Raw genomic sequence first — 13,661 nt, forward strand, 5'->3', positions numbered from 1 at the left:
TGTTAGTTTAAAATGTATATCTTTAGGACTGTGTAGGGGGCCTGGAGAAGCAGAAGCTTCTGTAAGTGTCAAAGTTGTTGAAAAACTGTTTGTCCTTCAATCTTTTCCCTTGTCTTTTCTAATTTTTAAATACATGTTTTAATATTTTTCAAATGTTTGTTCTCTCTTTCACAGATTGAAAGTATAAAAATAAAAAGTGAGTAAGTTAACGACAATTATAAGGTAAATGTTTTGTACTCTTTTCGTTACTTTTCTATCACATTCACCTACTATTAGTTCCACAGCTTCATTTCTTTAACCCTCAGTTTCCTGCCTTTGCTACTTTCCTCATTCCTTTCTCTATTACCTACTTACTCAACTCCTTCCACTCTTTTTCTCAGTCCCTCTCTTCTCATAGTTCCTCACTCTTGTTCACTCACTCCGTCTCTATTACTCTTAGTGTCTTTGACTGATCACTCTTTCACTACTTGTTCATAATGCTTTCTCTGTGTACTTGAAGCACACTAAGGGGCATATTATGAACACAGCCAATACAATTATTGCTGTTTTTATTGGCAGAAAACTGCTGCAAAAGTGGTTTTAGCGGCAGTTTTCTGCCGCAAAAGCGGCTTTAGCGACACATTTCTGCCGATAAAAGCTGCAAAACTTTTATTGGCTATGTTTATGATATGGCTCTATGTTAATTACATTTCTTTGCTGTTTCAATTAATCTTTTTCTGTTATTTTTTCTTTTCCGTTTTCTGTTTTTTCTCTCTGTTATTCCACATGTTTTAATCTTATTTTGAACATTCACTCACATTCTCCAAGAAACTCTTCTTTGTTATTGTTCTACTCTCTTTTTTTTCTTTCACTTCCTTTTTTATTTTGTTTTTCACAATTATACCCTCTTCCATCTTTTCTTCGGTAAATAGATCTATTAAACAGTATCTCTGGTTTACTCCCTATAGCTGTCTTTCTTTTAACATTACTCTCTGTTTACTTCCCTTATACTAACTCTTCTTTTTTTTTTTTTTTTTTTTTTTTTTGGTTCGCTCCCGGTTCGCGAAAGCGAACGGGGAAGCGAACCAAAAGAAATAGAGCTTGCCAGAGTGCTAAACATTCTAGCAATTTTTTTTGAAAGGGGAGGTAGTTCTGAAAATAACTTTTTTTTAATGTTTTTGTTGTTTTATATATATTTTTTTTTTCTGAACATTTTTTGTTTTTTTTGTATTTTTTGAACAGTTTTATGTTTTTTTTGGTTTTTGATGGAGGGGAAACAACAAAAAACAGGCATTGGAAAGGGCTCAACAGGAGCAAAAAAAAAAATTACTGTCTGCGGCGTTTAGGGCAATTGTGATTTTCATAAGCTCGGTTAATTAAGGTAATACTCATATTACCACAAGACAGTAATGCACCACAACACAAGCAGGTAAACTTCATATGGACAAAGTTGTCCTGAATGTTTGGCACGGTTTCCCGTGCATCTGCTGCTGTCAAAGATATCTGTGATGATGACCTGGCCACAGGAGTGGTTGGGTTGTCCTGCTGGTCACGCATCTCTGCCCGGCTGTAGTTTAATGGATGCCACCTGCTCATATGACGATGCATGGTGTAGTTACCGAAGCTGTATTTTTTTAAGGTGCCTCTAGATAACTTCTCCTTACATATGAGGCAGGTGACATATCTGGCATTTACTTTCTTCTGCCCTTCAGGGATCGAAAAAAACTGCCAAATAAAACTGGTTTTCCGATGAGAAACCCGGGGCTGCTCTTCTAAAAACTGTGGTCCTTCTGTCTCCTCTTCCTCTTGCTCATCCTCTTCTTCCTCTGTGTTGCTGATGAACTGGGGAGGTGGTCCTCTCTTCCCATGAGGAGGTGGTGGTGGTGGTGGGGGTCCACCAGCTGAAGCTACCAATGAAGCCATTGCTGAACTATCAAAAAAGGTCTTCCTCTCACAAAGATGAAAGTCAGAGTGAGGAAAGAAGGAGGGGTTTTCATCATTTGGGAAAAACAATAGTTCTAAACCAATGAAAAGTGTTATTTTTAGGTCACCTGACCTAGCCTTACATCATTATGAAACCAAAAGTGAAATGAACCAATGAAAAGTTTTATTAACAAGTTACATGACCTGTTACGCTTATGTTACGCGCTGCGGAACGCGCCCCGGATCGCTTCCGGGTCACTGCGCTTTGCGCCTCGGTTCGCGCTCCGGAGCACTTCTGGGTGCGCTAACGCGGCGCGTCATAAGACGCATTACGCGGCAACGCGATATGCCGCGCTTTCGCGACGCACCCCTGATCGCTTCCGGGGAGCTGCGCTTCGCGTCTCAGTTCGCGTACCGGAGCACTTCCGGGTGCGCTAACGCGGCGCGTCATAAGACGCATTACGCGACAACGTGATACGTCGCGCTTCCGCGACGCAGCACGATGTTGATTTCTAACGCGGCAGTTGCGCAAACGGAACGTTTACCGGTTCGCGGACCGGGTCGCGGCATCAAATTGAGCTAACGGGAAGCTTCCCGGTTCGCGAACCGGGAGCGAAGAAAAAAAAATATTTAAAAAAACATTATTAATAAACATATAACATATATTTTTGGATTTAAAGAAGAATACATTTTACAGCTACAGATATTAGCTTTTAAAAAACCAATGAAATTCACTGAAAAAAACATAGGTTATAGACCATATATAGTTAAGAATTAGCATTTACAAAACCTTGAAAATTCACTGAAAAAACCATAGGTTACAGACCATATATAGTTAGGAATTAGCATTTAAAAAACCTTATTTTACTCACACAAAACCATTGAAATTCCATATATAGTTAGTTGTACTAACTATATATCGCGCACCCGCAATCCACTGCTGATCATGTCACATATTACATCATTCATGACATGGTCAGTGACATCACTGATGACATCTCAAATGACATCACTGATGACATCTCAAATGACATCACTGATGACATCACTGATGTCATCTCAAATGACATCACTGATGACATCACTGATGACATCACTGATGTCATCTCAAATGACATCACTAATGACATCACTGATGACATCACTGATGACATCTCAAATGACATCTCAAATGACATCACTGATGACATCTCATTTGACATCACTGATGACATCACTGATGACATCTCAAATGACATCACTGATGACATCACTGATGACATCTCATTTGACATTACTGATCACATCACTGATGACATCATTCATGTGATATTATGATGAACCTCTTCAGACTCTTATATAATCTTAGATACACTCAGTATAAACATACACTCACAGACTGTCACTCATCCATGGAGTTACTCACACACCTAGTCAGTCATGCAAAGAATCAATCACACCTCCATTTCCTCAACTATACAGTTATACACACCTTACTTATTCAAACATATACTAAAACATATTTACTCACTTATACAATCCTGGATACAAGTTCACAATGATCCATACAGCCACTCACACATTCACTGGCTCTTATGCACAGTTATTTATATATGTCAACTCTCACATGTACTGTATTTTACATATGTACTTACTTTGACATGTAGCACTGAGATATCCATTCACTCACCAATACACTCATGCACACAGTCAACCGCCCATACAGCTGTTTCCACATGCACTTTTGAACCCATACATCTAGTGAATCAACTGCTCACACATCTATGCAGAGAGTCATACACCTCCCAGCCACCCACTCACACACTCAGTCTCCCATACAAATGCTTGGGCAACCAATCAATAACCCATATAGTTAATCATATAGCTACTGATCAACACATGCAGCAGTTTACAGAACAACAGACATAATGATGCACAAATTAAGACAGTTTAGTCACTAACCATGCACTCAGTGAGACACATTTAATCAGTCACTCATACAGTCAGTCATGCCCCTACTAAATCCTTCATCAAGACACTTATACATCCACTCATTCTTCAATATGTAAGACATATTTTAACTTTACAGAAAAATACAGTCACTGGATGTTGTCATCAGTGATGTCATCAGTGATGTCATTTGAGATGTCATCAGTGATGTCATCAGTGATGTCATTTGAGATGTCATCCGTGATGTCATCAGTGATGTCACTGACCATGTCATGAATGATGTAATATGTGACATGATCAGCAGTGGATTGCGGGTGCGCGATATATAGTTAGTACAACTAACTATATATGGAATTTCAATGGTTTTGTGTGAGTAAAATAATTCCTAACTATATATGGTCTATAACCTATGTTTTTTTCAGTGAATATATATATATATATATATGTATATATATATATATATATATATATTTATATATTTATATATATGTATATATTATTGCTCCACTGCCAAAAAACTTGACACACCAGCACTCGCAGTAGGTTAAACCTTGTCGGGTTTATTGAACAAAAAAACAATGAAACAGACGCTTTTCAGCACTTGCCTTCATCAGTGTCAGCTGGCGGCGGCGAGGTGGAAATTCATAAAGGCAAACATAATCAAAATAAAAAACGGACCACTGTCCAAATCATAAGCGCCCTCTTGTAATGGCAAAAACCAAATTACAATTTCATCAATTCAAGTATATCAGTTCAGATTACTGTTGGAAAAAATACATGTGGTGTTTACTATTACATTGCACCAAATAAATAATGACATCCCTGTCTTAAGCCCTGGATGGGCAATCCTTACGGGACAGTTAATTCAGTGTCATCTGAATTAATTAATATATCACAATCCCACAGTCTCTGAAGTGCACCTGACTTATTATCTCATGTATTGATATGTCACGGGGAGAATCTAATTATATTGAAACATGCGGCAACCATAGGGCCCTGGAAGGCCAAACAGTGAAAGATTTAGACTATTCATAGTTTATTCTATAATCACTGTCTGTTCTAAATAGAAGTATACATTATATCATGTATCATATAGTCCTCTGACTCCTTACTACCTTGGTTTCTTCAATTCATTCATAACAGATACTCTGTCATCGACACAGCTCATAGTGACTTTCTTATATCATTGATTGCAGGTGCAATGTTAATTATTTCCCCGCATTGAGACCTCCGGGTGACTTTGTTTGGAGTTCAATGATGTACCTCGACTCCAAGCGTCTTAGCTTCCGCTTGTAGTCACCCCCTCTCAAATCTTATACAATGCAGTCTAGGCTACAAAAGCTAAGAAGAGTTCTATCGCTATTATGGTTGCGTGGCAAAATGGCGAGCCATCGGGTAGTTCTCACCTTATTAGCGATGGCCCGTTGGTGTTCTAGTATTCTTAGCTTCACTGCTTTTGTTGTGCTCCCTACGTAGCGGTGTCCACAGGGACATTTCAGGCAGTACACCACATACGTGGTAGAGCATGTTATAAATTTACGGATTCTGATCTTGGCTTCCTTGTGGGGTACCTGGTATGATAACACTCTCTGACTCGTACTACAGGCCTTGCATTTACCACATGGGTATGACCCATGTTATATATAAACCTTCTTAAAATTTTTGGTGCTTGGCTCAGGCCTACACTGCGGTCGAGCAGGGCACACAATAGAGGAGGTGTACGGACCACCAGGACGGGCCATCACCGCAGGCTCCACACCCGCTCAGCACTTACAATGCCCTTACCTCAGTGGACCGATATTCACAGTTTGATGGCTGTCTACCTGTGCCTGCCCTAGTGCATCCACTGCAAACAACTCTTAAATGGCGTAGAGCATGTGTGCACGGTCTTTTTTATTGGCAGGATCACATATCCTGTGACGCCTGTGTTGAATGAGTGTGGTGTGGGTGTATAGCAGCCGTGAGGGAGTGGCTGTGGCATGCTGAGAACTAGACCTGTGACCAACAGATCACTATAATGAAAATGTGGGCCATGTTGTGTTGTTGTCCTTTCTTGTAAGTGTAAGCGGAGTGGGCTGGCGTGGCGTGTGCCAGTGCTGAGTGAGGCTGTGAAGAATGACTGCAGAGCTATGGGCGTGGCTCCGTCATGAAGTACATGAGGAATAAACTGATACGGGTGTCCATGTTATAGTGCTGCCATCTCCCGGGTTGCAAGCGCAAATGTTTCATTATGTGAGTGAAGTCTCACATCATGGCCAACATGGAATGTACGGGGAATCACTGACCCTACATTCATCCATAGTTCCACACATGAAAGATGGGGGACATGACGCAATTCTGTGGATATGAATGTTTATTGCACATTCACTGAAGTGTTGTAGCTGTAGCAATACAGGGCCATGGAAAGTTCGGGTTGTAGTTTTTGGGATAAGGAGGGCAGCCAAATCGAGCAAAGCTAGTGTTCGGAGTTAGGCTGTGCCAACATATGTACTTATGTGGTCCGTCGGCTAGACTGCTGACATTGGTGATGGAACCCGGGGTTTAAGCCTCGGGGTCGAGTACACATCCTGTGATTGTGGGAAATCACTTAATCTCTGTGTGCTTCAATGTGTAATGTAATACAGGGCTCATGTAAAGCGATCCAATACCTTCGGGTCGAGTTCGCGCTATATAAATATGCAGCAAAAAAACAAATCTGGCAATCCCCAAGCACTTAAAAATTTACTATACACTCTCCTTGCAGTACTATAATGAAACAGCCTCTACATACGTACTTGTACAATGTGCGAGACAAAGTTACATCACTAAAGTGTTCCCCACAGCCAGAGGTAACATGTCGCATAAGCTGTCTACAGCACAATGTAACGTGGTAGGGCCCATGGGCAGCATCTTGCATACATAATGAACACACGGACACAGATATGCATTTGAACTTGGTATGGGCACGTGTGCTTGACTCCTTTTTATTTTTATTTTTAGTCCAGTGACATGTGTGCTGGATGCATGTGGGCTGAGTGTAAGCCTGTACTCCGGGAATGGTTGGGGGTCTTAACAAGTACAAAAGTAATTATCGGATGATACACAGAGATTCAATCATAAAGGGTCTATGACTTGTGCTGCAGTAAGGTAGAGGCACTAGATGTGAAATTATACACAAAAGATTCTTTTGTAAAGAGTCCATGACTTGTGGTGCACTGAGGTAGGAGTGGCAGATCTAAAATCATACACAAAGCATTCTATCATAAAGGGTCCATGAGTTGTGGTGCACAGAGGTAGGGGCATCAGAAGCAATCAGTGTATGTGGAGCCAGCAATGATACGTGGTCCGGGCTTGCCGCACTGGGAGCAATGTCTTTTGCCTACTGGACTGCGTCATCTGCAATTGCAACTCGAACAAGAGATTAAACATCTATGGAATATATTGCCGAAACATGTAGGTTTTCAGGGACGTTATAGTTCAAATTGTGAGCTGTGCTGTCCGCAGTGTAGAGTGCCATTCAGTGTTCGTTTGGACTTGCAAGATGAATTTGGTTATTGTACTAAAGCTATACCTGATATAAAACAAGTTCTTGAAGCAAGGATACTAAAAGGATATTGTGTCGGTTTTGAGGGACGTTTTACTTAGTTACGTACTGCACTCTGCCATTATTAAAAGAAGAGTCAATGTAATTGTGAGCCCTGATGTCTGCAGTGTAGGCAGAGTTCAGCAAGGGCCACCAGTCATGTGACATTGAGTACTGCTGCACAGGTTTTGGCAATTCAGCGTGTTCGCAGACAGCGATGATAAGTGATACACTAAGATAGTGGCACATGAATGAACCAGCTTGTGTGGGGCCTGTGATGATGCGTGGTGCGATCGGGCCTCACTAGTAGCAATGTCTTTTGCCTACTGAATTCTGCCTTTTTAAGTCCACGTGGCAATGATTTATGGTGCACTGAGTTAGTGGTACCTTTGGCGCTCAGTGTGTGTACACTCTGCGATGATGCGTGGTCCGAGGGTGGCTGCACTGTTAGCAATGTCTTCTGTCTAATGAATTCTGCCTTATGAAGCCCACGTGGCATTGACTTGTGGTGCACTGAGTTAGTGGTACCTCTGGTGCTCAGCGTGTGCAGACTTTGCAATGATGCGTGGTCCATGGGGCGGCACGGGGAGCAATGTGTTTTGGCTACTGGACTGCGTCATCTGGAATAGCCACTCCACCAGATTTGTGAGCCCTGCTGTCCACAGTGTAGACAGGAGGCACAATTTGCGTTGCTATTAATCTTGAATTGTGAACCATGCTAATCCCAGTGTAGGGCGGACACTACAAGTATCAGTAGTATATGTCCACATGGAGAGGTTTGTGCTTTGCATAGTGAGGTCTGTCCAGCACATCACCGCTACACTTGCGTCCTTCACACATACTTGATTCCCACATCTTCCAACATTCAGCTATTGAGCGACTGAAGGGCCATGGCGTTTTGGGAAGGTCCATTGTCCTGTTCTGCGCTGCCTCAGTGGAAGTAGGGGGGTGTGGTCAGGGGGAGGTCCTGGGGGTGATGGCGGTAGGTGTTGTGGCCTTCTTGGGTGTCAGAGCTGCATGATCAGTAGCTCTATGACGTGTTGGAATTTAGATGTGGCTCTGAGTTGGGCTCCAATTCACACTGTAGCTAGTCGTCCTGCTTTACACCAGTTAAAGGCTGATGTTAAATTCTTACTGCTAACTCGGCTTATCGCCTGCTTTTTTGATCGCATTGCAGATTGGGCTGGTTGTTGGAAATATGGGGAAGTGGTGTTTTCATGTTTTTTTTTTTGCATGGGAAAGCCTACTCTGCATATCATTAGCGTTAGTTGTGGCTCTCACTTGTGGCTATTTTTTGGGCAGAAGGTATTGATGGAAAAGTGGTGAGATTTGCAGTTTTCACCAGGTTGAGAATGGGATGATTATTTAAAAACACTGAACAAAAGATAGGTTTAATCAACATTATAATTAGAAATTAGCATTTAAAAAACCATGACATTAATTGAAAAAAACCATAGGTTTTTATACAAAACCATAGAAATTCCCCCGTTATAGTTAGTTGAGCTAACTATAACTCATGCCCCCGCAATGTACTGCGGATGACATCACATATTATATCATTCATGACATGATCAGTGACATCACTGATGACATCTCAAATTACATCACTGATGACATCATCCATGTGAAAATGTGATGCACCTTCTCACACCCTGATATAACTTTTGATACACCGTCTCCAAAATACAGAATACCATTTTTGAAACCATGGACACACCAATACCAGTTACTACATATGTAGTCACTGATTTTAAGGTCTACACATACATCCACTCATTCACCCATAGATTCACTCATGCATGCAGTTAAACATCAATACAACACTATCAAATGCACTCAAACACCTACACAGAAACTCATACCCCAGCACTCACCCATAGTTACTCACACACCTAGTCACTCAGGCAAACAATCAATCACACTTCCATTTACTGACCTATACAGTTATAGACACACCACCTCACCTATTCAAACATATACTAACACATATTTACTCTATTATACAACCACTGATTCAAGTTACACACTCATCCATCTCACAATCACTGACTTTCACATATAGTCATTTTTTTACACCAACTCTCACAAACACTGCCTTTTTCATATGTACTTAGTTGGATATGTACCACTGACACATCCATTCACTCACCAACAGAACCATACGCACACTCACCCACCCATACAACTGTTTCCACATGCACTCTTAAACTAATACACCCAGTCAATCAACCACTAACACATCTATGCACAGAGTCACTCACCCCCTACCCAACCACACACAGACTCAGTCTCCCATACAAGTAATCAGGCAACTAATCAATGACCCATATAGACACTCATGTAGCTACTGACCAACTGATACAGCAGCCTATACAATAATATACAACTGATCCAAACATTCGCACAGTTTAGTCACTAACCCATGTATTTAGTGAGACAAATTTAATCACTCACTTAAACAGTCAGTCACACACCTACTAAATCCTCCATCCAGACAAATATACATCGACTCATTCTTCAATGCAGCTGGGTATATACATAATACATATTTAAATTAAACCACCTTCACTGGATGATGTAATCAGTAATGTTATCAGTGATGTCATCAGGGATGTCATTTGAGATGTCATCAGTGATGTCATCAGTGATATCACTGACCATGTCATGAATGATGTAATATGTGATGTCATCAGCAGTGCATTGCGGGGGTACAAGTTATAGTTAGCTTAACTAACTATAACGGGGGAATTTTTTTGGTTTTGTATGCGTGAAATGTCCAACTAACTATAACGTTCCTGAAACCTATGTTTTTTTTCAGTGAATATACATATATTTATATAGCTTAACCTTAAGATGTGACTGCTTGAATCTTCTACTTAATTGACAAAAATGATTTTCTTAAAGTTTTTCAGGACCTGGGATTCCTCCAGTGGAGGGAAACTCATCAAAGCCATGGATTCGCCACAACTCTTTTCCTTTCTTCTAACCGTGATCACAGGTTAGTGACCTCATAAGACAGAAGTCACACAAATGTGCATAAGTCCACTATCAATACTCACCAGAGGGATTAAATACTAGGTAATTAATCATGTTATATGGACAAGTGAGATAACAATTCCAATCCTACGCATAATGGACCCTTGCAAATCTCCGCTTAATCAATCTTGCTACATAGCTGCACTCTTGTGTAGCCACTTTAAATTGCATACAGCATTTATTTTTGGTAAAATGATTTATTTAATTAATGAAACAGATTTGGTTGAATATATGGAGTTGAAAATACATTGCTTAACTTTACCCCAAACTATGGGGCTTATTTTTGAGAGGGTTGTGCCACATTTGCACCATGTAGTGTGGTAGATGTGTGATAAAAACCTTTAAGTCAGATTCTTGGAAACCACACACAGCCACTTTGCGGGGCTCTGAGTGGCTTCAGAAATCTGGAGTAATGCAACACTATGCAAATCGCTGCTTTGGATTACTTTGCCCTGGGCTGGCATTCCATGAGTGTTGTGTGGGTGTTGCCAGCCAGCTCCCATATATTTTGATGCATCCTGGGATTTATAAGAACTTGCAAACCTGGGAATGCACCAAAATCTTATGACTTCCCTGGGGAGGGGTATGAAGAATAAATATCGCTATTTCTTCTCATTTCTATCTCTTTCCATGTGTGCTGCACCTTACAATCTTCTGCACCAATGGCATTCTGCAGCACACATAGGAGGAATTTGCCTCCCAGGATTATTTTTCAACAGGACAGTGTCCCTTCTTGCTCAAAAACAATCCTGCATGTAACAAAGACACCCTTCAGCCATGGTGCCTGCAGTGGCACTAGTATGCCAAAAGGGTGTTAGGTAATGGAAAGGAATGCAGCACATTGCCTTAAATAGGGCACATTCCTGCCATTTCCCTGTCACACAGTGCACACAGTGCAGCCTGGAAAGTTGTACCAAACAAGCATTTTGGGTACATTACAGTGCAATCCATAGGACATATTCCCTGGGCTTGCATTTCACCAGAGTATATTTGTACACAATGCTGGTTTACCCACTGGAAAAATCCAGCCTGATGCACAAATGCATATTTTCCCTTTTCTTTATGTTTTCTCCCAACTACCCTCCCTCCTCCTCTTTTTAGAGTTTTGGGGTGATCTGATCTCCTTCCCACTCTGAATGGGGCTGAAAGAGTTCTTATATGAGATTTACTCTGCATTAATGGGAGTATGAGGTTGCCCCCCACCTTTTACGTACACTGAATACTGGGTCCACTGTCCCTGTACGCTGGAGCTGTTATAATACAGGTGACATCAGACACTATTGTCATTTAGATTGGGTACATGTTCATGCTCAGTCTATAAATTTGCAGGCCCTTCATTTGCATCTACATTACTCTGTTATCTCTTTCATCTACATTCTCATTTTTAAAGTCTGCAGACTGTTGAGAAGTGAATTGCAAAGTGCTTTCTCAGCACTGTGCTCAAAATCACGGCTCACCCTTGCTCATTTTGCCGAGTTCTCAATGCCATTCCTGCAAGGGGAGGCTGCTCCTCTTTACTTCAGGGCCAAGCCGTTTGCAGCACAAGCCAATTTCCCATGACAGTAGGGGCAAAAATGCACAATGACAGTAATAGCTATAAAAAAAAAGAAAGTACACTGAGAGTTAGAGCATTCCAGGGCTCTTGCAACTCACTTGGGGGACGTGGACTGGTCCCCTGCTTCTGATGAATTCAAGCCCCCCTAGGGGGTCCATTTGAGGATCATTATTCTGTACGTTGATCCACAGACATTTTACGTATATGTCCCTTTTTATAAGCTCTTCAATAGCCCATGTAAAGCTCTTGGTTGTTTACAATGATGTGGTGGGCACTATACAGATGTTCAAAATAAAAAGATAAAGCTCTAAAGATTCCCAGTTTCCAATTATCCATGCAACCTCATGTTAGCAGATACAAACACTGTTCACAATTCTGACACCTGAATAACGAGTAGAACACATTTCCTTGATCTGGTCCTTCTCCTGCTCCCTTCAGACCCACCAGTTCTGGAAATCTCCTGCCTCATTTTCTAACTTGAATGTTCACTTAGTCTTGCATTTGACCTCTATCCATACCCAGGATGGGGTGGTGCCTGCTAGAAGTCTTTGAATGCCCACAAACAAACAATAATGTGAGTCTTCCCGCTGACCAGCTTAATCAGTCCATGAACAAGTACATTGACCAGTCCTGTGAACATCTTTATTTTAATGAATTAAGGCATTAGGATATCTATTCATGAGTTTAGAATCACATTTTATGAATTGCAATCATTTCATTAATTCTTTATTTCGGTTAAGTAACCATAAAAGAATACAATACAATAATAAAAACATCATCATGTACATCATATGCTGGTATTCCGAAGGGATCACTGACATAATATCGACCTCACAAATATCGAGATACAAAAATATCAAGTCAAAAATATCGATTGACAAAATATCGACTCCCTATCTTCAAACAGGTAAGTACCAAAATATCGACTCCAAAATATCGACTTACAAAAATATAGACTGTCAAAATATCGATTTTTTTAAATGTCTTAAAATTAAGTTAAAACTAATATAGTAATAAATATATTTAATATAAACTTAGAAATAATTATTAAAAAAATGAAATTTTAATAAATAATTTATATAATTAAAAAAATTATATCACCAAAAATAATACATATATATATATATATATATATATTACCTACTGGCGGTCGCCAGTAGGTATATATAGTTAGGATTTTTTCTCTATGGGTTTTTTGAAAATTCTATGTCTAATAACTTTGGCGTTTGTGGACGGAATTGGCTGAAATTTTCAGGAAAATGGCACATTTTGTTTCTGAGCAGCCCTTGAAAATTTGGGGGGGGTTCGTCCAGTGGGGGCCGAGAAAAAAGGGGGGTCCCAAAACGTGTTTTTAACATTGAGTTTTCCATAGGGCGGTTGGCCTCACTTTTAGCCCGAACGGCTGAATGGATTTGCACGAAACTTGGCAAAATTGTAGGGACTGGTAGCCCGATGTGCCTTTTGTAGGTCTCAATATATGTGCTCCAGTGGATTTTGAGAAATTAACGTTTAAAAAAAGATATATATCTGTAACAGCGGACCGGGCAGCGCTCTGGTTCGCGGACTTTTCGCGCAACGGAGCTTTGTGAAGCGAAGCTGATTGGTTCTCCGGCGTCTGTCAACATTCCAAACAGTCCGTAGCGGCCGCCATCTTGTCTCTCGGTAGGATCGAGAGAC

The 13,661-nt window shown here is 40.7% G+C and overlaps 1 protein-coding gene across 1 annotated transcript in view; it reads left to right on the forward strand.

The window, feature by feature from the left end:
• Positions 1–13,661, forward strand: part of LOC144820075 (uncharacterized) — a 72,070-nt gene that overhangs the window by 19,070 nt on the left and 39,339 nt on the right. The window contains exon 2 of the mRNA XM_078677727.1: positions 10,298–10,391. Within this exon, the coding sequence (XP_078533853.1) occupies positions 10,298–10,391 (94 nt within the window). The remainder of the gene's footprint in view (positions 1–10,297; positions 10,392–13,661) is intronic.

This window comes from Lissotriton helveticus, chromosome 2_1 (genome assembly GCF_964261635.1).
Source record: "Lissotriton helveticus chromosome 2_1, aLisHel1.1, whole genome shotgun sequence".
NCBI lineage: Eukaryota > Metazoa > Chordata > Amphibia > Caudata > Salamandridae > Lissotriton > Lissotriton helveticus.